This window comes from Eubalaena glacialis, chromosome 2 (assembly GCF_028564815.1).
Source record: "Eubalaena glacialis isolate mEubGla1 chromosome 2, mEubGla1.1.hap2.+ XY, whole genome shotgun sequence".
NCBI lineage: Eukaryota > Metazoa > Chordata > Mammalia > Artiodactyla > Balaenidae > Eubalaena > Eubalaena glacialis.
Window position 1 is genome coordinate 190,209,044 of NC_083717.1, and position 23,250 is coordinate 190,232,293.

Consider the following 23,250-nt stretch of genomic DNA (forward strand, 5'->3'; position numbering starts at 1 on the left):
GCGATATGGGACCATTTGGGAGCTCTGAACAGAATGGAGCTGGGACTGGGACACCCTCTGTGGTAAACTGTGAAGTGCTGGGCACACCCTGGTCCTGCCCTGGGTTACAGGCCAGTGAGCTCCTCACCACCAGCCCCCCTTTGGTATGTGGCCCTGGGGGCTTGGTACCCCAAGGCCAGTGATGGATGGTCAGGGTCAGGATGCGGAGGGAGGGGGAAAAGCTTATTCAACCTGCCCCATTGTCTTCACTGACCTTTGCCCCCAGGCCTGGCTGGGTCTAGGAAAAGCTGCCTTATTAGCATCCTGCCCAGGAGCTGCTGAGCTGGGAGGCCCCTCATGAAAGACCTATTCAGGGCCAGAAGCTCTGTCTTTTTTTAAAGGCCCAGACCACCCTTGCTCCATCCTCCCTTTAAACCAACAAAAACACAAGCAGGAGGACAAACCCATCTCATTTTGAGAAGCTCAAATTTTTCATCCAAACTTTTAAAAGTAAACAGGGCCCACACAAAGGCTGCTGGAGGCCCCGGGTTCTGTGGGTTAGCTAAAGGGGAGTGGACCCCGTGGTGTGCTGGGGGGACTGGGACGGCTGTGAATGGGGACGTGGGGGGAAGGGAGAAAGAAGGTGGGACACCCAGGATGGGGAGGGGGAGGGGAGGATTGTTGAAAATACTTTTGTTTGAAAATTGCATCAGTTCAAAGTGGCAAACCTGACCTTCTGATGTTTGGGGTTCGCCTGCCTCAGTTTGCCCCACCGGATTAGAGTAAAGAGCGCCCCAGTCCAGACTTTAGTCAGCCCAGCCCAGACCTCTATCAAAACAAAACAAAACAAACCAACCTAGAGAAAAGCCTATTTGCATCCCCATTCACAGGCCCACCAGGCCCAGCCCCAGCCAGGGACGGCCTGGAATACCGACGGGCCACCACCCACCACAGCTGCTTAGGGCCCATACGGCATCCGGAAGGGCTGCAGGTACCCTGCAGCTTCCGAGAGAGGACTACAGGGCCACTGCTCCCCAGCACATCCGCAAGTGCCACCAGACACCGGCTCAGTCGCAAACATTCAAGAGAGCTGTCTGTCTAAACAGCAAACAGAGTTTCAAAGAGAACACCGATGTCTATCTGGCAAAGCCCCAACAGGTCCCTCTCTTTTTCATGAGGAGCCTTGGAAGAAGTATGCACGGCAAGGATTCTGACAACTGTCGAGGCCCACTGTGCGTAGGGATAAAGGGGGCACTTTGGGTTTTGCCCCACTCTACAGAAGAAGAGCAAAAAGGGGCTCCGGGCAGTTAAGTAAGTGGCCAAAGAGAAGAGGGAAGAGTGGAGATTCGAACACGAGACAGTCTGAGCCCTCTGGGTGATGGGGTTATCGGCCATCTGCTCAGTGGTCACCGATAAGGAAGTGACACTTCCCAGGATGGGAGATGGAGGGCAAACGTGGGTCAGGAACCAAGAATAGGGAGCCAGCAGTGTCTGCGGATGAACATTATCGGCCACAATGACAGCAGGCTGCCGGAGATGCAAGCCAGCCCACGGCCTGGGCAGTAGAGGAACCCCCAGGGCACCACCCAGGCAACTGGGACTGAGACATTTGAATCTCAGTTGCTTTCCCACGAAACGCTCAGAACCTCTCTGAGCCTCCACTTGCTTGGCTGTAAAATGGGGATAAAGGCCCGAGGCACAAGCCTCGTATCTGACGCCTTTCGCCACCACCCAGACTGAGGCCTGTTACCTGCCTCATCTCTGGCTCGCTCTCCGCTCAAAACTACAGGTCCAAGTACAGAAAAGTGGTTTCTAAGAGATGGGCCTTTCCTTGTTTCCAGGCATCCTACTCATATTGTTGGGAGAATATCTCAAGGCCACGCGTGACTTTATGAGACAAAACTAAACGACAGCGATCCCACCTATAACTGAAATTCATAATAATAATGCTGAATGTTTACGTCACCCCAACACAAAGCTTTGCCACCACAAAATCTGTGGCAGTCCTGTTCCGAGTGTGCATGGGGCTGGTGGGAGCATGGATTCTGCAGGAAACCCTACAGCTCCACCCGTCCCCGCCTCCCCCAGTGGGGTGGGAACCTCAGGTAGAGTCCCATCCTCCACTCCTGCTCCGTTCACTGAGGCAGCAAAAGCCTGAGCCAGACAGGGTCCGCGTCTCCTCGTCCAAAACATGACAGAACTTCTCAGCAAATACGCTCTGACTCTCCGGCGCCTCAATGCCCTGCTGAGAATCACCCTCGCCAAGTGTCATTGATGACGCAGCTGAAAACCAGAAACATTTCATTTCACAAGCAATCCCCCGCCTCGTACTGCACTCGGGGAAACCAAGGCCCAGAAATCTGACCCTCCCAAGGCCCCCAAGAAGCCGAGGCCGGAGAGGCTGGGCCTGGGACTCCTCGCTTCCCAGATGGTGCAACCTTAACATATTAAACCGCCTGACGCTGAGCTACTCCCCACTGGCCTTAAGGAGACTGCTGGTGGGAGGTGGAGTGGATACAGAGTTACCGAGAGAAACCCAAGTTGTAGCCTTAGATTGCTAATCAGTAACAAAATATCCCTCTAAACCTAGTCCTGCCCTGAACTCACAGGCTGGGAAGGTAAATGAAGGAAAAACGGTGCTGGGCTATCACCCCACCTCCCCGGGTCCAGTTCCCACCCCAGGCCACCCCCACTCCCCCCCCCCCCGCCCCAGGCACCTGCAGAGGCCACTTGGCCACCAAACCAAAGAGAGAGTGCCCCGTCCCCACCCCACCCCCAGGCTGTCACTCTGGGGAAGAACAGTCACTTAAAGCCTAGATACACTTTCTCTGAACTAGGAAAGCCTTTAAAGGGAACCAGAAAGGGCTGTTTAATCTCCACCTTCAGGCAAATAGTTCAGGCAGCAGCAACTGCCACCAGAAGTAGCAGCCAAGCCACTAAAAATGTGGAAGGACAGGGAGGTGGGAGAGGAGACAGGCAGCAGGAAGAACCACTGATCAGAGGGCTGGGGATGGGGGCCGGCTGCTCCGCTCCTACAGAGCCCTCTGCCTTGGGCCCGACAGTCACCCAGGCGTGGAAGACGACAGTAGCTGAGCTTTCCTGAGGCCAAAGGTCCTCCCACCCACACCCTGGCCAATGCAGACGACTGTGGCACTTCCTGTAAGGTGACCAACAGTTTACAAACCCTTCAGAGGCTTTTATCTCCACCTCAAATCCAGGAGGTAGGGATTACCGGCTCCATTCTACAGATACGGAAACCGAGGCCTGCAGAGACAAAAAGCCAGGATTCATTCCAAGCCCGTATTCCTCTGGAAAGTTTTAGAGCCTCGGTTGAGAAAGGTCCCTGAGCCCTGAGAAAGGCAGGACTAACAGCAAACGAGGAAGGCTCTTAGCCCCGGGTACCCTGGCCCACCTGCCTCTGATCCTTCCCAGCGGGCAGGCAGCAGGGAGAAGGTCAGGTGCAATTCCAGCCCCAGCACACAGGTCAACACTGCTTAGGTTTGGGGCTGCCTGTTGCTCCAGATAAGAGAGGGAATTTCACTTTCCCTCAAAGGGCCTTTCTTTCTTTCTTTCTTTCTTTTCCATTAAAAACTTCCCGTTCCCGGACAACGGTTTCCAGGCAGGGATGCGGTGCCTCCAGCCAGCCCTACAGCGCCAGACTCTGATACTGATAAACTCCGCAGGAGAGAAACTTTTCCGGGGTCTGGCGGTCCCCGGCCCGCCGCGTATTCAGAGGGGCAGGGACACGCCTCCATCACTTAACCAGAAAATCACCACCCAAAACCCCACTGCGGGTGGGCTCGGGATCTCTCTGGATGCCAGCTGGAGGAGGGGTCTGGAGTGGCGGCCGCCCGCGGGGGAAGGGACTCTGGGCCCGAGACCCGCGCCGCCCGGCAGGTGCCGTCCTTACCGTGCAGGCCGTTGGGGATGCTTCGGTGGTGCGGTGGCGCCGACAGGTCGTCCAGGGACCTGCGCGTTGCGACAGCCTTGCCGTCCGGGGCCTTGTGCGGCCCGGGGGGCAGCAGCGGGGGCGGGACGTGGTGGTGGTGGTCGGGGCTGCCGCCGCTGCCGGCGCTCGACGTGCTGCTGCCGTCGCCCACGTCGCGGGTCCCCGCTCCGGCCGCGCCGCCCGCCAGCGGCCCGCTCAGGCTGGCCTGGCTGTCGATGGAGCTACGGGAGCCGGCGGCGCCGCCGCCGCCGCCGCCGCCGCCGCCCGCGCCCCCCGCCAGCGCCGCGCGCTCCTCGTCCAGCAGGAGCACCAGCTCCTTGAGCTCCAGGTTCTCACGCAGCAGGGCCTCCTGGCGCGCCTCGAGCTCGCGCAGCTTCTGCTGCGAGCGGGCCACCTCGTGCCACACGGCGCCGGCCGCGTGGCGCCCGAAGCGCTGCCACTCGCGCGCCAGCTTGCGCCCCTTCTGCCGGTCGTCGTCGAGGAAGCAGCAGAGCTCGCGCAGCTCCTGGTTGTCGTCCTGCAGCCGCTGGTTCACGTCCTTGAGGCCGCGGATCTCCAGCAGGTGCTGCTGCAGCCGCCGGTTCACGTCGCGCATCAGGCCGCCGTGCTCCAGCATGAGGCCCACCTTCTCGCCCTCGGCGCGCCGCAGCCGCCGCGCCAGCTCCTCCTTGCTCCAGCGCAGCAGCTCCTCGTCCGGCACCTGGCTCAGCTCCTCCGACGACGCCGCCGCCGCCGCCGCTGCCGCCGGGGGCTTCGCCATGGCGGGGCCGTCACCGCGGCATCGCCCGCGCCCTCGCCCGGCCGGCGCTCCCCGTGCCGGGGCTGCGCTGGGCCGGTCCGCCCGCGGGCGGGGGGCGACCAGGGGCGCGTGCGGCCTGCCCCGCGCCGCCTCGCGCGCCCTCACGCAGCGCCCTCCCGGGCCGCCCGGGAACCCGCGTGTCTCGAGGCTCGGCGAGCTGGGACCGCTGCTGCGTCGGCGGCTGCAGTGCCGGGCGCTCTCCGGGCTTAGGCGAAGCAGGCGGAGGCCCGCCCCCGGCCCAGCTCCGGAGCCCCAGCCGCCCCGCCCACTCCGGGCGGGGAGGGGCGGGGCGCCGCGGCCCGGCCCCGCCTCCGGGGAAGGGAGCGGGCGAGGCACGGCCGGCCCCCACGTCCCCCCGCGCCGTGCGCCCGCCCGCCCGGGGCCCTGCCACAGGCGCGCTCGAGCCGTGGTCCCGCCCCCAAGCCCGTCCGATTGGGCCTCTCCGGGGGTGTGCGGGAGGGGTGGGGCGCAAGCGGGGGACGCCGCGGAGATGGTACAGTCCACCGGCGGTTCAAGTTTCTGCGCCGGGAGGACGCGGCCTCGGCCAATCCCAGGGCTACAGGGCGCTTTTAAAATGCAGGTACGGCTGCGAGGAGGGGGAAGGTGGGAAAGGTAGGGCAGGGCTTCCCTTAAAGGAGACGCCCGGAAATGGGCGCCCAGCCCCTTCCTGGGCCCGCGTGCCCCGCCCGGCCTCCCCCGCCCCAAATAAACAAATACCCAAGATCCGAAGGACAGCTCCCCTTCTCCCTCCCGGGGGCACCAGAGTCCAGCTTAGTCTGAGATACGACGGACAATAGGACTCTGACACGGGGGTCGCTCTCCCCGGCGGCAGAGCGGCTCTTTGTCCCCTTCCCTGCCCCCGGCTCCTCCGCCCCCATTTCCACCCCGTCCCCTGCCGGAGCGCGCCGAGGTTGCGGCGATTCCACTCCAGCCCCGGGCTGCGCACCGGGAAGGCCATGGCCTCGCCAACCGTCCCGGAGCACGGTCCGTACCCTCTTCCTTGCCAGGAGGGGGCGAGGGCGCCGGGGACACGCACCGTTCCCCCGCCAACCCGACCGCTCGTCCCGGAATTCGGGAGAGAATCTGTGATTCACGACGTGGAGACCACTGGGGAAGGTGGAGGATGGTCTCCCACTGGGGTCTTAACTCTGGGGGCGCCGAGTCGGCGGCGAAAAGCCTTCCCCACCGCAGCCTGGCCCGGCACCCGGGTCTTCCCACTGGCTGTGTGAGTCCGTCTCGTTTATCCTCGCGTCCCTGAAGTGCATTTACTGCACGTCTGCTGCCAGCCGGCCAGAGGTGGGCGTCCCTCCCCCGGGACCCGCAACGAGATAAAATCCGCGCACTCGACCGTGAGCGCCACGGCCTGGCGCGCGCGCCCGCGCAACAGCTGATGTCCCCATTTACAGCTGCTCAACCATTCATTGGGCAACTGTGTACAGCCCCTACTGTAAGCCAGGCCTCTTCTAGACCACTGGGGGATTCTGTAGGGGACAACGGCGGAGGCCACTGCCCTCTGGGGGGACTTTGCACCCTGCGGGGAGGAGGGGAGAGAAGATAATAAACAAACTAGATAGCTATGAGTCTGTAATAAGTGCTGTGCAGGGGATTAAGACAAGCTGCTGTCACAGAAAGTGATTATCAGTTACTTTAGATCCCGTGGTCAGGGAGGACCTCTGAGGAGGTGCGTCTAAGCTGATATCTGGGTGACAAGAAGGACAAAGATAAGGGGGAAGGGCACTCCAGGTGAAGGGAACAGCTAGTGCAGAGGCCCTAGGGTTGGCCTGTTAGTGGCCTATTCAAAGAAGGCCAGTGGGGCTGGGAGGGGGCTCGGGAAGAAGAGTGAGAGATGAGGTCAGAGGGGCCAGATCATCCATGATTCTAAGGCAGCTGGGAAAGCAGTGGGGGGTTAGCAGGATGCAATATGACCTGATTTGCCTTTTAAGAGACTCACTCTGGCCCATGTGTGGAGAAGGGATGGGGGTGGGGGGGTTGCAGAGAGGTCCAGATTCAGGACCTCATTCCCCACCCTTCTCCCCCTCTCTCCATATAGATGTTCAGGGAGAGGATGTGCCAGGCAGAGCATAGCTTTGAGGGTCAAGCCCCAGGGTAGCCGAGGTTCCCCCAGGCAGGTGAGCCTGCGGGGGGTCACCCTCCCCACTGGGGCACTGTGCTTCGAGGACCCAGCCCAGTGCATCTGAGTTTGAGTTTGAGTTTGAGGAGGGAAAGGGTTCCAGCTCCCACTTGGGAAGGGTACAGGTCTTTCTTACCCCAAAAGGCCAACCAGATTAAATAGCTCACTGGAGGCTCTCCCCAGAACAAAGCCTGAGCTGGGAGAGTGAGGGGTGAGCGTAGGACACGTGGGCTCACTAGGGAAGTTGCTGAGATGGTTAACACTGCTTGTGGGAACCGCCACCCCAACTTGGTGTGTGGCCCCAGGTGGTTCCCATGGCCTGCATCTCTGTCCTCTGATCCTGCAGAGCTGGCAGCTTCAGCTGAACTTTCCAAGAGAAAAAAAAAAGCCTCCATCTAGACGGGGCTTGCTTGCATCATCTACAGACTGTGGGACCATGGGTCCCCCTCACCAAGACTCAGGAGAGCATCCCTAACATCCCCCTGGTGCAGCAAAGACAAGGTGCTAGAGATGAGGCTACTGGGTGGGTGGTCCCAGGGACAGTCTTTGCTCTCCGCACCATGGCTGGACAGGCTGGACAGAGCAGGATAGATGGCAGGAGGCTGAGAGGGTCCAGAGCTAAAAAAGGGTCCTGAAGCAAGGGGAACCATCCAAGCCAGAGCCCCCTCCCTAAGGGTCCAGCAAGAGGTGCCAAGCCCCCTAGAACACTCACCATCCAACAGACCCTGTACCCCGAGCCAGGATCTGAAATGTCAAGTGTCTTGGCTTTTTTAGCTCTGCTTTGTCATGAAATCAGTAAAACCAAATCATAGATCTCTAATACAGTAATTCTCTAGATGCCCAGTAAAAGTAGTTGTGGGTCTTTTAAAATATAAAGATGTACTACCGCTCCCCAATTTTTTTTCTTCTGAATCTCCAGGGCTGTGTGTGTCCATTTAAAGCAACACAAATGTTTTTGAGAGCCAGTACACTAATACACAGTAGACAAAATAATTCCTGATCGCGGTGTCTGTGAACCTGGGAAATGGTGAGAGCACGCTGGCGGTAAGCAGACTGTCTCCTCACTGGGAGGGGAAGGGGCTTTCTTATCTCCTCTGTGGCTGGGGCCCTGAACAGAGACCTCAGAGCAGCCATTATTTGCTGTTTGCTGAGTGAATGTGTGACCCTTCAGTACGTGACCAATTGCGTCTGAGCCCCTCATTTTGGAGATGAGGAAACTGAGCCCCAGAAGGGAAATGACTTGCCCAAGGTCACTTTCATTCACTGATTTCCTGAACACACAAACATAATTGGTTAAGTATTTATGCATAAATGCGTATGTATATGGGCAATCACATATGCATTGTACACGCGTTGTCGTAAGTACCACAGAAGAGCGGGGCAGAACACATCATTGTGGGAGCATCCGAAGGCACTGGGAGCAGCTTCCTGGAGGAGGTGACCCCCCAGTGAATCTTGCAGAGTGAGTAGGAGTTTATCAGATTGTAGATGGGGAAGGTGAGGGTTGGGATAATCCAGGTGGAGGGAACAGCAAAGCCAAGGCCTAGAGGTGAGCAATGGTGAGGGGTGTGTGTAGACACAGCCATGCCTTATTGCCGGAACATACAGGAGAGGCAGAGAACATCAGGGAACAATCACAGGGGAAGTGTGGCCCCCTTCCTGAGGCTCTGATAGTTAACAGCAGCAACAACAGCAATAATAATAACTACCACCTCCTACCACTTACCCAGCACCCAGTGGGTGCCAGGGATTCTAAACCAGCCCTCACGTGATGATCAGAATGATGGTGTCATTAGCGCTTCAGGATTTAACGTGGATCCTGTTGGCTGGGTTGTTTGTCTCCATGAAGCTCAGATCACTGTGTGTGAACTTATGGGCAGTGTTCAGAGGCTGGTGGATGCTCAAGGACTCTGGTGTGGCCAGTGGAGGTTTGTGTGGTGGCTGACTATTTCTGCAGGTCAGCAAGGCAGTGGCAGCTGACCAGGTCCGGGGCTGGGCTCTGGGGTTTCTTCCCTGCACCCCACCTCAGGGAGGATCCTAAACAGGGGAAGTCACCATGCACAGCTGAGGGGCTATGATGAAAAATCAGGGCTCGTGGAAAAGCAACTGTAATTATTATTAATAAAGGATAGTGTTGGTTGAGCACTTTTTTTTTTTTTTTTGCCACGTGACTTGCGGGACCTCAGTTCCCCAACCAGGGATTGAACCCGGGCCACAGCAGGGAGAGCCCAGAATCCTAACCGCTAGGCCATCAGGGAACTCGCAGTTGAGCACTTTGTATGTATCTACCCAGCACTGTGCTAAGGCTTTACAGGGATTGGCTCATTGAGCCCTCACTGCAGTCCTGTGAGTTAGGAGCCTCTATCCCCATTTTACAAAGGGGCAAACTGAGGCTCATAGGTTAAGTCACTTGTCCAAAGTCACACAGCAAGCAAGTGAACGAGCTGGGATTCAAACCCACAACCATCTCAGCCCAAGAGTGCACCTTACCCCATAGACTACAGCCTCCTGTACTGCAATTGCTCTGTGACATCCCTTTCACTGTGACTCTGGTTCTACAATGTGGAGGCCTGCGCTGTGCCCAGACCATGTCCATCACCCAGCTTCCAACTACTTCAGCCTTCCACATTGTCACCAAGCCAGAGAGACTCCCCGAGCCTCTGGATGGACCGCAGGGAAGAGCTTTCCAGCTCTTCCTGCTGACAGATCAATCACTGCATGTTGTTAGCTCCATCTCACAGCTCCTCTCTCACCAACTTGCTGGGTGACCCTAGGCCAGTTCCTTAACCTCGCTGAGCCACAGTTTTCTCATACGAGCCTTCCTCCACAGGGGCCAGTGTCAAGCAACTAGCAGGGCTCTTGCCCAGCTCTGGAGAGATGTGCGTGCCTCCCTTCCCTGTGCGTTCTCCCCACCCTCTGGATCAGAACAGTCTTCCCATAAGGTACATTGAGATTGCACCCATTTTCCAGATGCAAACCCTGAGGTACATTGAAACAAGGGCTGTCCAGGAAGCCTAGTGCTTGCCCCTGGGAAATGGGGCTACAAAGGACGCCGGCTATGGCCCTGGGCTGCCACCAACTTCCTTTTGGAATGGGCGCAGCATGGAATACGGGGTTTAGTGATGAAGTGTCTCAACTCCCACATTTTTAGGTGGGGAAACTGCACTGATGCTGGGGCCACCAGTAGGCAAGTTTGCGGGGATGTCGACCCCCTGGAGGGCAGCCCTGGGCGGTCTTGGGGGGAGGGTGGGCTCACTCACACCATTACCCAATGGTCAGCCCGTGTTCTGGGGATCAGGAAGTCAGTGATGCGCAAGACGGTTGCCTGGAACCGCTGATGTCACAGGCAAAAGCCTCAAGGTTAACCTGAGGGCAGTGGGAACCACAGAAGAGTATAGAGCAAAGAGAAAACTGGCAGACTTTTGTTTGATAGCAGGTGACAGGAGGTGTGAGGGGAAGAATGGATCAGAGAGGGTCCGCTGAGGCCGGGAGACAGGCAGGAGGCTGCAAAGCCAGGCTGGCCAGAGGCCTGGGCAGAGGTGGGAGAAAGGTGCCTTTAGGGACCAATGGGGGGGGGGGGATGTGGGGCAGGTATCAACATCTGCATCCCTCCTCCCTGTCTCTCCCTTCCCAGCTGGAGCCACTGAAATAACCTCCTCCCCCTTTCAACAGCTGACAACCACTCAGACCATTGCCCCGAGGAGCAGGGCAGGGAGGGATGCTCAATCACGGGGAAACTGAGTCAGGGGAGCTCTTTGCAGGACCAGCTCCCACCTCAGTGCACTTAAAAACACTATTCTTATTATGAACGATTTCCTATCACAACGAACTGCAGAGCAGCAGGTGCCTGAAACCCGACTGCCCGGCTTAAGGAATCACCGCCCGGCTTAAGAAATCACCACTTTCGCTGGCCCCTGGAGCCCCTCCTGGTCACCTGGCCAGCCCACCTGACCCCAGGGTAAGCACGATTCTGAGTGCTGCATTGCTTATTCCTGTGCTTTCACAATACTGTATTTCTCCCTTCAAATATACTGCTTAATTTTGCATGCTTTTGAACTTTATTTGAATGGTATTATACTTCATGTGTTCTTTGGCTACATGCTTTTAAGTCATGTATTATTATGTTGATATATGTAACTGTGGTTCATTTATTTGTGCGGCTGGCTGTATAAAGAGGTTTCTCAGCCTCAGCATGTTGACAATTTGGACTGGAGAAGTCTTTATTGTCGGGCCGGATGGGGGCCCGTCCCTCGGCACTGCGGAATGTTTACCAGCATCTCTGGCCTCCACCAGTTAGATGGAAGTGGCACCCCTGCCCCTGTTGTTGTGAAAACCAAAAATGTCTCCAGTCTTAAAAAATGATACAAATGAACTTATTTACAAAATAGAAACAGACTCACAGACTTAGAAAACAAATTTACCATTACCAAAGAGGAAAGGTGGGAGTGGGGGGAGGGATAAATTAGGAATTTGGGATTAACAGACACATACTGCTATATATAAAATAGATAATCAACGAGGACCTACCGTATAGCACAGGGAACTATACTCAATATTCTGTAATGACCTAAACGGGAAAAGAATCTGAAAAAGAATAGATATATGTATATGTATAACTGAATCTCTTTGCTGTACACCTGAAACTAACACAACATTGTAGATCAACTATACCCCAATATAAAATAAAAATTAATAAACAAAACCAAAAATGTCTCCAGACCTTGCCAAATGGCCCCGGGGGGCAAAATCTCCCCAGCTGAGAACTCTGCCATCTAATTTCCATTGCATGAATACATTACCTTTACTTTTCTCCTGTTGAAGGACATTCGTTCCTAGTTTTTTTGCTGGAACCAGCAATGCTGCCATGGACATCCCTATACATGGGCCCTGATGCTCACGAGCACAGCTTCTCTTGGGTCTGTACCCTCGTGGCTCTCAGAGCACAGGAGAAACCCAGGTCAAATTTTATATTCGAGGCACCTAGTATATTAAGGGAGAAAAAAAAGAAGAAACAGTATAGCAGGCTTGCCTACCATGACTTCTTTGAAATGTTTGTTTTATCAAATTGACGCTTTCACGCATGCACAAATACAATGCTACAAGACTTATGCTGCTTGTCAGATATGCAGGGTTTACTCCAGGTGATAAGTTCCAGACCCCAGACACATGGTCTTTGAGGCCAGCTGTGTATCTCTGTGACTGCCGGCATCACTGTGCTGGGAAGCGTGAAGCCCAGTCGGGCGGGCCCACCTGTGATGGGTGGTTTTCATCTGCCTCCCCACAGCTGCACTGTCCTTGAGGACAAAGCCCCCTCTTCTCCGGGGCCCTCAGGGGCCTGGTCCCCGTGGTGTTCCATGGGTGTCTGCAGCTGCGCCATCTGCATGAAACACCCCCGGGCCACGCCCATCCAGCCCCTACAGCCTCCAGATGCCTTGCACCCCAGGCCTTGGAGGCTGCCCTTGGCCCAGTATCTACAGCCAGCAACGCTGCCCCTCCCGGCCCTGCCCTCTGCAGACACCGGAGACCAGCCTCCTCCAGTGCCTGAATATTTCATGCCCTGATGGTGGAACGAAGTCGGCGAAGACCTTAATTGTTAATGTGGCTGCTGCCGACCGACCGCAGGACCAGCCTTCCCCGCCCTCTCTGTCTGCCCCTCCTGTTTGATACAGCAGCAGCAGTAACAGTAATTCCTCCTGTCACCTGCTCTGGGCGAGGCTGGGCTGAAGTCAAGTTGTCCCTCCAGCCCCCAGTTGAGCCCACAGCTGGGCAGAGAAGCTGTGACATGAGTAACTTTAACAACTGGACCATCAGGTTCACCGTTTTGTTCATCGCTGCTCCCCGGTGCCCTCCCAGCAGAGAGCCTGGGGACTCAGTGAGTGCTTGTGGAATAAATGAATGCTACAGGAGGAAGCTAGGTTAAGTAGAAAAGCCCTGGAGTTAGAATCTGTGTCTCTGACTTGATATTTCCCAGCAGGGTAGCCCTGGGGAGTCCTGCCCCTCTCTCAGCCTCTGGATCTTACCTGGAAATGGAATCATTGCAAGCCTCCTCCTGGGGTAGAAAGATACTCAAATGCACAAGAAAAGGTAGGCCCGAACCACAAGCCACACAATGAGGCAGGTGGGGTGCTGGTCTGCTGGGGGAAGGCCTGGGAATGCCCCAGAGCCCAGCCTGAGGCTCTGAGACCCTCAGAGAAGAACTGAGCCTTCTTTCCAGAACAGCCTCAGCACCCCCAAGACCCAATACCAGGACACAGCTCTGCAACAAAGAATCACATCTTAGCATCCCAAGCGCTCAGAGCCCCCATAGACAAGTCAGTGTCCTAAGGAGGCAGCTAGTCAGGCTAACTCTGAACAAGGCCAGTGGGTCAGCGCAGTGGTTCTAAGCTCTGGGCACTGGTTAGAATCGCCTAAAAGCTGGTAAAATGCAGACGCTCAGACCCCACCCCAGATCCATTCCATCAGAATATCTGGAGGATGGGAGTCCATCAGGCAGGGCTGAGAAGCACTGGGTTAGATGAAGCTCTTGTTCATTGGCAGCAGGCTGCCGTAGGAGCCACACCCTTTTCTGGGGAGCACACCTCTCCCCAGGTGTCTGGATTTAGAGATGTTTCTCTAGGTTCTCCAAATTCCCCAAATGATCCTCAGATGCGCTGCCTAGGTTAAGGAAGGGGGCTAGGGATTCTGGAGTTCACTGTACTGTTCACGTAATGCCCCTGTTTTTTGCCCCATGTCTAATGGGACAAAATGAAGGGAAGGAAAGTATCAGCAATATAATACAAAAAAATTATCTGGGGCTGATGGACACAAAGGGCCAGCATAGAAGTGGAGAAATGATCATACTGGGCACATCATTGTAAAATTTGAGAACACCAGGGTTGAGGCGATCCTAAAAGCATCCAGAAGGAGAGAGAGAATCAGAGAGAAAGGGAGAGATCACATACAAAGGATCAAGAATCAGAAAAACACTGACATTCTCTACAGTATCTCCAAAAACTAGAAGACTATGGAACAATGCATTCGAGATTCTGAAGGAAAATTATTTCAGTATCCAGTCAATTAAGTATGAGGGTAGAGTATGACATGTTCAGATTAAAAAAAAAAAAATTATCTCTCAGACATTCTTTCTCTAAACTTAGGAATTAAACAAAGAAACGAGATGACCCAAAATTCAGGAAATGGGGAATCCCAAAGTGATGGTATAGGGAAGTGGGACAGGGAGGGCTTCAGGGCCAGAAGCAGTCAGTGCAGATTGGAACAGGGAGGGAGGGCACCAGGAGGAGCTGGCCAAGAAAGAGAACACAATTCATGGAGTCACTGGGGCCTTGGCTGTCCTGAGAGGAATATTAGAGCTCTGTCAGAGAGTCTGGTGGTGAATTAGTGAAAAGCACAAAGAAAACCAAGCAAATCAAAACAAGGAGGCAACTAATAATCTCCAGGGAAACCCAGAAGTCCTACAAGGAAGGAAATACAGTCATAGGACATATCGTGGCTCTGTTGGCCATAGTGTTTAAATAGTATAAATGTAAACAACGTTGATTTAACCAAAAAATTGTGATACAGTTGTACTAGGAGGGTGGGGGAAGGGGTGGCATGTGTGAGTGTGGGCGCATGAGTAGACTAACCATCCTGGTCCCTAAGAGAAAGGCAGTGGTACTACCTAAACTGGAGAGTCAAGAGCAGTCTAAGTGTGTTGTTTTCAAATGTGGAGAAAAGTCACAGAAGAATTGAAAGTAGTTGCTTCTGGGAAGCAGGAATCAGGGGCGGAGCCATGAGGCAGGGGATTGTTTTTTGTTTTTTGGTTTTTTTTTCTTTTAAGTTTTATAACTGTATTTGATTTTTGAAACTCTGTGCACGTGTTTTGTTTTTTTTGTTTTTATTTTTGGCTGTGTTGGGTCTTCGTTGCTGTGCGTGGGCTTTCTTTAGTTGCGGCGAACGGGGGCTACTCTTTGTTGCGGTGTGTGAGCTTCTGATTGCAGTGGCTTCTCTCATTGTGCAGCATGGGCTCTAGGCGCGTGGGCTTCAGTAGTTGTGGCAAACGGGCTCAGTAGTTGTGGCACACGGGCTCAGCTGCTCCACGTCATGTGGGATCTTCCCGGACCAGGGCTTGAACCCGTGTCCCCTGCATTGGCAGGCGGATTCTTAACCACTGCGCCACCAGGGAAGCTCCTGTGCACGTGTTTTTAAATTAATACATTTTTAAAAAGCTTGGCATTGGACTTCTCATTAGAAACCCTGGAAGCTAGAAGATCACAGAGCAATCAGTTGCCTTAAAAGTCTGAGGGAAAAGGATTTCCTGCCTGGATTCTATGCCCACAGAGAACATCAGCCAAGTATGAGACTGGAATATAAACATTTTCAGAAATGCAAGGTCACCAAAAATAGGAAAAAACTGAACTGCTGTGCACCTCTCAGGAAGCTTTTGAAGCACATGCTCCTCTAGATGCTGAGAGTAGACCAGGGCACAGGAGGGCTCCCCAGGAGGGCAGGTCCTTCCCTGGGGGGAGCAGGGGGAGGGGCAGGCCCAGGCCCCAGAGCAGGGGGTGGACGGCTCAGCCTGGAAGATCCCAGGCCCGGAGGGGCTAGATAAGATAACCAAATGCCTGGGCATTTGACCATCCTACCACTAAGTTAGAGTGGAGCAGATAGAAAAAGTAAGAAGAGACACATAAAGACCTTACAAGTGTTTTTGTTGTTTGTTTTGGCTGCACCACACGGCTTGTGGGATCTTAGTTCCCCAACCAGGGATTGAACCCCTGCCCCCCTGCTGTGGAAGTGAGGAGTCCTAAACACTGGACTGCCAGAGAATTCCCAAGTTTGTTTTTTTTTTTAAAGTGCATTAACGCTAGGACATAAACAAACAAAACTCCACCATAAAAGGAACCACTAAGTACTTTCTTTTTTTTTTTTTTTTTTAATAAATTTATTTATTTTTGGCTGTGTTGGGTCTTCGTTGCTGCACGTGGGCTTTCTCTAGTTGTGGTGAGCAGGGGCTACTCTTCGTTGCAGCGCGCGGGCTTCTCGTTGCAGTGGCTTCTCTTGTTGCGGAGCACGGGCTCTAGGCGCACGGGCTTCAGTAGTTGTGGCATGTGGACTCAGTAGCTGTGGCTCGCGGGCTCTAGAGCGCAGGCGCAGTAGTCGTGGCTCACGGGCTTAGTTGCTCCGCGGCATGTGGGATCTTCCCGGACCAGGGCTCGAACCCGTGTCCCCTGCATTGGCAGGAGGATTCTTAACCACTGTGCCACCAGGGAAGCCCTACTAGGTACTTTCATAGGTAACATTTACAGAATAATAATAAAACCCTGGACCACTGGTCAACTAAGAATTGGGTAGAGCCTTTGAGGGGATGCTGAGGGAGTGGGAGCTGAAGCCTCATCTGTCATGACCAGAAGGAATTCTAGAAAAGTCTAGAATTGAAAAATCAAGAAATAGCCACGGGAGCATCTTACTGAGAAACGTGGAGACCAAAACCAGAAGGAACAACTAAATGTGGAAACAGGTTGTTCTGGGGAGTGGGGAAGGGGAGGAAGGGCCAGGGAAATGTTTCATTTCCTTCTGAACCTTTTCATGTTATTTGATTTTTTTTAACCTAAGTTCATACATTATTTTGTTTGCAATATAAATATAATTAATCTAATAATAATAAAACCTACATCCGGGCTGGGGCATGTTAAACAAGAGAGGAGGACCAGCAAGGACCTACTGTCTAGCGCTCAGGGAACTCTGCTCAATATTATGCAACAACCTAAATGGGAAAAGAATTTGAAAAAGAATAGATACATGTATATGTATAACTGAATCACTTCGCTGTACACCTGAAAATAACACAACATTGTTAATCAGCTATACTCCAATATAAAGTGAAAAGTTAAAGAAAGAAAAAAAACGAGAGGAGGACCAGCAATGCTCCCTGACAGAAGCCCCCCAGACCTGACCCTCATCAGCTGCAGCCTAGGCCCCGCAGCCTCGCCCCTTGGCGGCCCGCCCAGCCTAATCCGCCCCGACATTCTTCACGGCCATTTCCAGTTTACAAAGCATTCTCTGGGCAGCTTCCTCCTCCCATCCTCCCAGCAAGCCTGCGAGGTGAGCAGGAATTATTACGCCCATTCGTGCCCACAGAAGCTGAGGTTCGGTGTGTATCTGGGGGTCCGTAACAGGTCCCTGCCATGGCAGGTGCACCTGCTACAAAGGCCGGTGGAAGACCCATTGAAGAGCCAGGGAGAGGCAGCCTCGCTGGAATTTCAGGGCCGGAGTCACCCCTCCTGGCCTGGAGGCACTCAGCAGGGAGACTGCAAACCCTTCACTCGACTGTACAGTTTATCTTCCCTAATATGTAGTCACACACGAACACCCCCAGTGTTCGCCCAGCAGGTGGGGGGCGTCCTGTCGAGGGGGTACCACCAGCTGCCAAAGAGGAAGGGCTGGCATCAGCTGGGACTGCACTTAGATGCGGCATCCTGGGGGCTGTGAGAGAGCCGGGCAGGGCAGTGGACAGGCACCTCCATGCGGAAGGTGCAGCCGACGGGGGCAGGGGTGGCTCCAGGGGGTCTCCGTGCTCCTGAGATGGGCTCCGAGTCATGCTTATTGCTGACGAGTTTGCTGTTGTCCAATCTATCTAGGTTTGCAGCCCCAAACTCTTAAGATTCAAAAAGGCCCCTCGGGGGACTTCCCCGGTGGTCCAGTGGTTAAGACTCCACGCTTCCATTGCAGGGGGCATGGGTTCCATCCCTGATCGGGGAACTAAGATCCCGCATGGCACATGGCACGGCCAAAAAGAAAAACCAAAAACCAAAACAAAACAAAAATGCCCCTTGAGCATACGCAGTGGCTCAGGACCACCGACCTGGTCCAGTCCCTCCAGCGAACACACGGAGATACCGAGAGTTATTCGGAAGAAAGAGACTCATCCATCCAAGGAGTGGGACACCCTCAACCTCCCTGGACTCTGCACCTAGATCTTCCTGGTTGCCTGGAGAGGCACACCCAGCCCGGCTTTATAATTGCGTCTATAGCCTCATGCCTTTTAAACCCACTCGGGGGACTTCCCTGGCGGCCCAGTGGTTAAGACTCCATCTTCCATGCAGGGGGCACTAATATCCTGCATGCTGCACAGCGTGGCCAAAAATTTTTTTAAATTAAAAAATATATAAAATAAACCTACTAGGACCCGAAGCTCCAGACCTGCATGTACAACCACCTCCCTAATGTCCCCTTAGCCTTGTTCCCTCAGCTGAAAAGCTAACAGCCCCAGGCCTTTGCCTGGCCTTTCCTTCTCTCTGGAAGATTCTTAGGAACTCAGCCCAGCTGCTTCCCTCAGGAGCCTCCTCTCCACGGGGACCCTCCCAATGCTTGGACCAGCGTGGGTACAGAGCAGGGGCTCAGAAACCCCCAGGAACACCCCTGGCTCTTGGGGACCCAGGTAGGAAAGGAACGGGAAATGTGGCGGCATTCCGCCTTCTGGAGCCTGACACACCCTGGTGCGCAGGGCTGGCCGTGCTCTCACGAGAGCCTCCCTCCTCCCCTCCGCTGACTGGAACTGAGCCCGGCCGGGCAGTGGGGAGCAGGGAGAAGACCCCCGCAGAAACATCACACCAGCCTTCCCGCACCCCTTGGCACTGGATGTCCTCAAACCAGCCTGTGTGGCCTGGATGCAATGCACAGCTGTAGATTCCCCTGGTGGTGATAGGACAGGGTTGGGGAGAGGAAGAGGGACACATAGCCTGTATAAGTGGTGACAGCAGCTCACAGAGCCCCGTATCCCAATGGGGCCATCGTGTCCATAATCTCACTAACCCTCCCAGCATCCCACGGGCAGGCCCGGTGCTAGGCCCATTTCAGAGATGCAAAAACTAAGACTTAGCAAGGTTTAAATAAATGCATTGCTGACGTTGCAATTTTAGCTGTGAGCAGGGTTTCCCACACCTGCCTGGTGATAAGAATCACGTGGGACACTTGTCACCCAGACCCCTTCCCTGGAGATTCTGACCCACCACCTCCGGGTAAAGCCTGGAGTTGGTCTGTTTGATGGGGCCAGGCTGGGGATGGGGCCATCAGGAATCGCAGGCTGACTGATCCAGGACCTCCAAGCACCACCCCCCAATTCACCCAGTTTCACAGTTGGGTGTGGTATTTAAGCAGCAGAGGTGCTTGGCTGCTCCCCCACTGCTGGACACGAGGTTTACTTCCGGGGCTGAACTATTACAAATAACTCCCGTGGGGGCATGTTTGTGCACAGCTTGGTTTTCCTGTCGGATTGTTTCCTTGGGGTGAGTTCCCAGAAGTGGGGTTCCTGAGCGGAAGGATGGACGTTTTCCCGCTCTAGTCCACACCCCTAATCTAGTCTAGCGCCGGGATGGGGATCCGGCCTTTCTCTGGCTTCAGGGAGGGGCAGCCGGCAAGTCCCCTTTGGCACTTCCGGAGGAAAATGACAGATCTGGCCCTTTCCTGTAAGAGCTAATTACCGGCTTGACGCGTTCACGGCTGTCAGAGCAACGAGGGCCCAGGTGACTCAGTGCCATCTTTCTGGGGCCCGCCCGGATTGCTCCGCCAGCAGGTGATAGATTTTCTCCGTGGAGGTCACAGGAAGCGAGAAAACCATCCCTCACCTCCCTGGGGAGGCAGAGCTGTCAGCAGCTTTGGGAGAGACCAGAAAGAAGGCCTGGAAACCCAGTGGGCTGCTCATTCCTTGTCTTTTCAGACAACGAAGGGCTTCTGGCCCCTGGACCCTCTGACCTGCCTGAGGTGGGGGCCACGCCTCCAGGGCCCATCCATGGGACACTCTGGCCCACCCCTACTGGGAACGCCTCTAATAGGAGCAGCGGGGTGTCGGCCCTATGAGGCCAGCCTCTCAGTGTCCGTGGTCCTACAGAGCCTGGCACTAGTGTGCTCCCTTCTACCACCCCCCCACTATGAATTCTTTGAAGGCAGGCTGGTGTCTGTTCTGTTTCAGACTCCAGGAAGTGAGCTCTCTGTCCCTGGAGGTGGACAAGCTAAGCCAGCATGACCATCTCTCAGAGGCTTAGAGGTTGTACTGGCTGGGTAGAAGGGTCTTCCTGGGCTGAGTGCCCAGGCTATGCCACTGCTTGCCCAATACTTACTCTGCTCTGGATGTTATACCCACTTTACAGCTGCACAAACTGAGGCACAGGGACTAAATTGGCTTGCCTGGTGATCTGAAGATGGCTGACTCATTCACGACTCATCACTGTTTACTGAGCACCTGCTGTGTGCCAGGCTACCTTGCTTCCTGAGTCTCCCCTTGACCAGTTTTCCCAGCCATTGTCCGTATTTCATCACAGGCACAGGTAGCCATCATCCATCCACTCCCACAGGAAGGGAGTTACTCCTGTCACCTTGCCCCAGAGCTTCCATTCACCCGGCCGTGGCCCTCTTTGGTCTCAGGGCAGCAGGAATGGCTGTTCCTGGGTGGGACTGGGGGCTTATGTGGGTTAGGCCAACCCCAGCTGTTGTGAGGGGGTAGGGGAGCCTTACAGGCATCGCTGGGGATGCCTTTCCTGGAGCCAGGCCTCTGGCTGCCTCCTCTGAAGGACTCTCCCAGGGCCAGGACACCTGATGGTACAGGACATCCTTCCAGGGCCCACAGACCACAGAAAGTTTATAAAGAACCTTCTGTGGGCAGGCCCAGGAAACAGGTCGCCCCATCTCAGCCACAGGAGATGCCCATTTTATAGACAATTTGGGGGAAAAAAGCCTCACCAATACCTTGTCAGTCTGTGCATTCAACCTTTTGTGCTTCAAGGCAGGTTATTCTGGCTCTCCTTGTTCAATTCCATTCTGTTCGTTTCAGTCCCTTGTTTCACCTGCTGAGGTTCCTGGAAATGCTGTGTTCTCACGGGGCGTTGTCATTTGCACATCTGATAAGCAAGCCTCCCGTGGCTCCATGCAGATGCTGGATGGAAGTGAACAGAGCTGAAGGCAGAGACCTATGGCCCATCTTTAGAGACCCTCTTATATTAGATTGCACTGATTTACAAGGTGAACTTTGTCCCTGGGTCACTCTGTCCAGGGAGTTATGACTTCCCCCCTAACTGCTCTGCTCTCCAGCCTACATTTTCCATTCCACCAAAAGGACAGCATAAAGAGCCTGTCCCCTAGACACACTCTTATCTGTCACACCTCCATGCCTTGGGCCACAGTGTTCCCTTTGATGCCCTGTCCCTCTTCCTCACCTGGCTGACTCCCACGCCAGGAAACAGGTTTGTAAAGTCCGTCTCCACACCCCCCTCCCAACCCATCAGGCTCCCACAGGCCCCTGGCTTCCCTGGTCGTGGCCCCCATGCACAGTGCTGGCCCTGTCTGCCCAGCCCCCCACTTACACCCTGGGGTTCCCAAAGCCCAGGCAGGACCCGGCCCCTGAAGAGGAAGCTCTGTACTGTTGAAAGAGCCCAGGCTCGGGGCCAGCTGGGCTTAGGCAAATGGTTGAATCTCTCTGAGCCTCAGTTTCCTCGTTTGTCCAATGAGGATGCTCGCCAGGTCAAGGGTTAGTGAGGGTCACAGATCATGTGGGCAAAATGCTCAGCATGGGGTGGGCTCTCTGTGTTCACCGTCTGAATGAGCCAGGTGCCACGGTCCCTGTCATCAAGTTCACAGTCTGGCTGGGGCTACAGAAGGGGACAGAGAGTCACGCCTTAAATGAGACTAATGTGCTATGGGAACTGCCGGGAGGAGCAGTGATTCCACTGAGAAGCTAGGAAGGCTTCATGGTAGAGGAGATGCATGTGCTGGGCCTGAAAGGGGGCTCCCCATTTCTGTAGGCAGCAGAGTTGGGGAAGAACATTCTAGCCTTCCTGGGTGTGCTGTTTCCTACAGAGCTGCCAGCACTGGCTTTTGTCATTTTAATGATGAACGGCTGTGTGTGTGTGTGTGTGTGTGTGTGTGTGTGTGTGTGATTTAATAGGGATGAATGGTGTTGCAGCAGCCTTATTCTGTATTTCTTTGAATGCCTGTTTCCCTTTGAGGCTGGCTCTGAGAACCACGATTCCCAAAGGTATGTATGAGCCCAGGGAAATCCTTCTCTATTATCTCAAGATTGTGAAATGAGCTCAGCTCAGGAGAATTTGGGTGATTTTTAGAAGTGGTGCTTTTGAGATGATGATAACCCCGCTTGGCACGGGAGGAGGGCAGGACCCTGGCAGCACCAGCCTCCCTGGGGCCGCTCACGAAGAGCCTTTCCTAGCCGCCTCCTGGCCTGACACAGCATGCCGCCGCCTCGAATTCCACCATCCCTCACGTTCCTTCTTAAGACAAGGGCTTCTACTAAAATGTAAATATTTTGTCTGGGAGAGGGAACACTTTGCTTTCTTACCGAGGGAAAGGAAGTTGGAAACTAACTTTTATTGAGCACCTACTAAGTGCTTTATTATCAAGGGAAAGGAAGATGGAAACTTACTGTTAACAAGCATCCACTACGTGAGCTGGGCACCCCTGCACTGCCTGCAAGTCTACGAGGCAGCCTGGCGAGGCGGGGGAGTCACCCATGCCTGCACGCAAGGGGATGGGATCTCGGAAAGACAAGGGCTTAGCAGAGCCGGAATTCGAGCCCAGAGCTAACTCTCCACCTCGCTCTGTTCTCAACATCCAGCTGTTCCTCTTTCTTCTTGGCAGGGGGGCTCCCTGGAGCGTAAGATGAGACAATGCAAGGGTCCTGGGGGCTCCCCGACCCGGGTTCCAGGGCAGCCCTGCCCTCCACCAGCTGTGTGGCCTAAACAGTCGCTTCACCTCTTGGATTTCACCTCACCTGTGGATAGGGTAGCAACAGTGCCTACCCCGAGGGGCTGCTGTGGCGACCGGAGACATGCAAAGCCGGTGACACAGTGTCTGGGCAAAAGGGCTCAGTAAAGGACAAGTCTGGTCTCCTTATCAACTTACACAGGATGAGGCATTTATAGCCCCAGCTCCCGACCTGGGGACACCCTGCCCCTTCTCTGACCCTGGTAGTGGCAGAAGTGGGACCTGGCTTCTCCTCCCCCGTGTCCCCATCCTGGGATCTGAGGAGAGAAGGCTGGTGGCAGCTGGAACAGCTGGCCTGTAAGTGTGAGTTTTTTCACGGCACTAGTGGCCTCTGTAAGCCACCCGACTCCCTTCTCGCCCCCGTGTTCATGCAACTATGATCTGTGTCCCTTTTTCTTTCCCCCAGGAGCCTAGTTCACTACACAGAGGAGGCCAAATTCGGAATCCCTGCTTGAACTACTGGCCTTGGGCCCCTCTCTAAGATCCGAAGCAAGCCCTCGGCCTCCCGTGTGCCTCAGTCACCGTATCTCTAAAATGGGCAGCCCAGGGACTTCCCTGGCTGTCCAGTGGTTAAGACTCCACGCTTCCACTGCAGGGGGCACAGGTTCAACGCCTGGTCGGGGAAGTAAGATCCCGCCTGCCTCG

General features: G+C 54.9%; 1 protein-coding gene and 1 long non-coding RNA gene across 6 annotated transcripts in view; one reads left to right on the forward strand and one right to left on the reverse strand.

The window, feature by feature from the left end:
- Nucleotides 1-4,767, reverse strand: part of CCDC85C (coiled-coil domain containing 85C) — a 79,907-nt gene extending 75,140 nt beyond the window's left edge. For all 3 annotated transcript variants that reach the window (XM_061181239.1, XM_061181238.1, XM_061181237.1), the window contains exon 1: nt 3,890-4,767. In XM_061181239.1, the coding sequence (XP_061037222.1) occupies nt 3,890-4,688 (799 nt within the window). In that variant the 5' untranslated portion in view covers nt 4,689-4,767. The remainder of the gene's footprint in view (nt 1-3,889) is intronic.
- A 463-nt stretch (nt 4,768-5,230) lies between these two features.
- LOC133085704 (uncharacterized) lies at nt 5,231-23,097 on the forward strand. 3 transcript variants are annotated; one of them, XR_009699584.1, is made up of 4 exons: nt 5,231-5,307; nt 9,689-9,800; nt 10,493-10,816; nt 23,012-23,097. It is a non-coding gene; the product is annotated as an uncharacterized LOC133085704 (long non-coding RNA). The 3 variants fall into 3 exon arrangements; XR_009699582.1 differs by lacking the exon at nt 23,012-23,097 and having other exon boundaries at nt 10,493-10,897; XR_009699583.1 differs by lacking the exons at nt 5,231-5,307; nt 23,012-23,097 and adding an exon at nt 7,880-7,902 and having other exon boundaries at nt 10,493-10,897.
- Nucleotides 23,098-23,250: the final 153 nt, after the last annotated feature.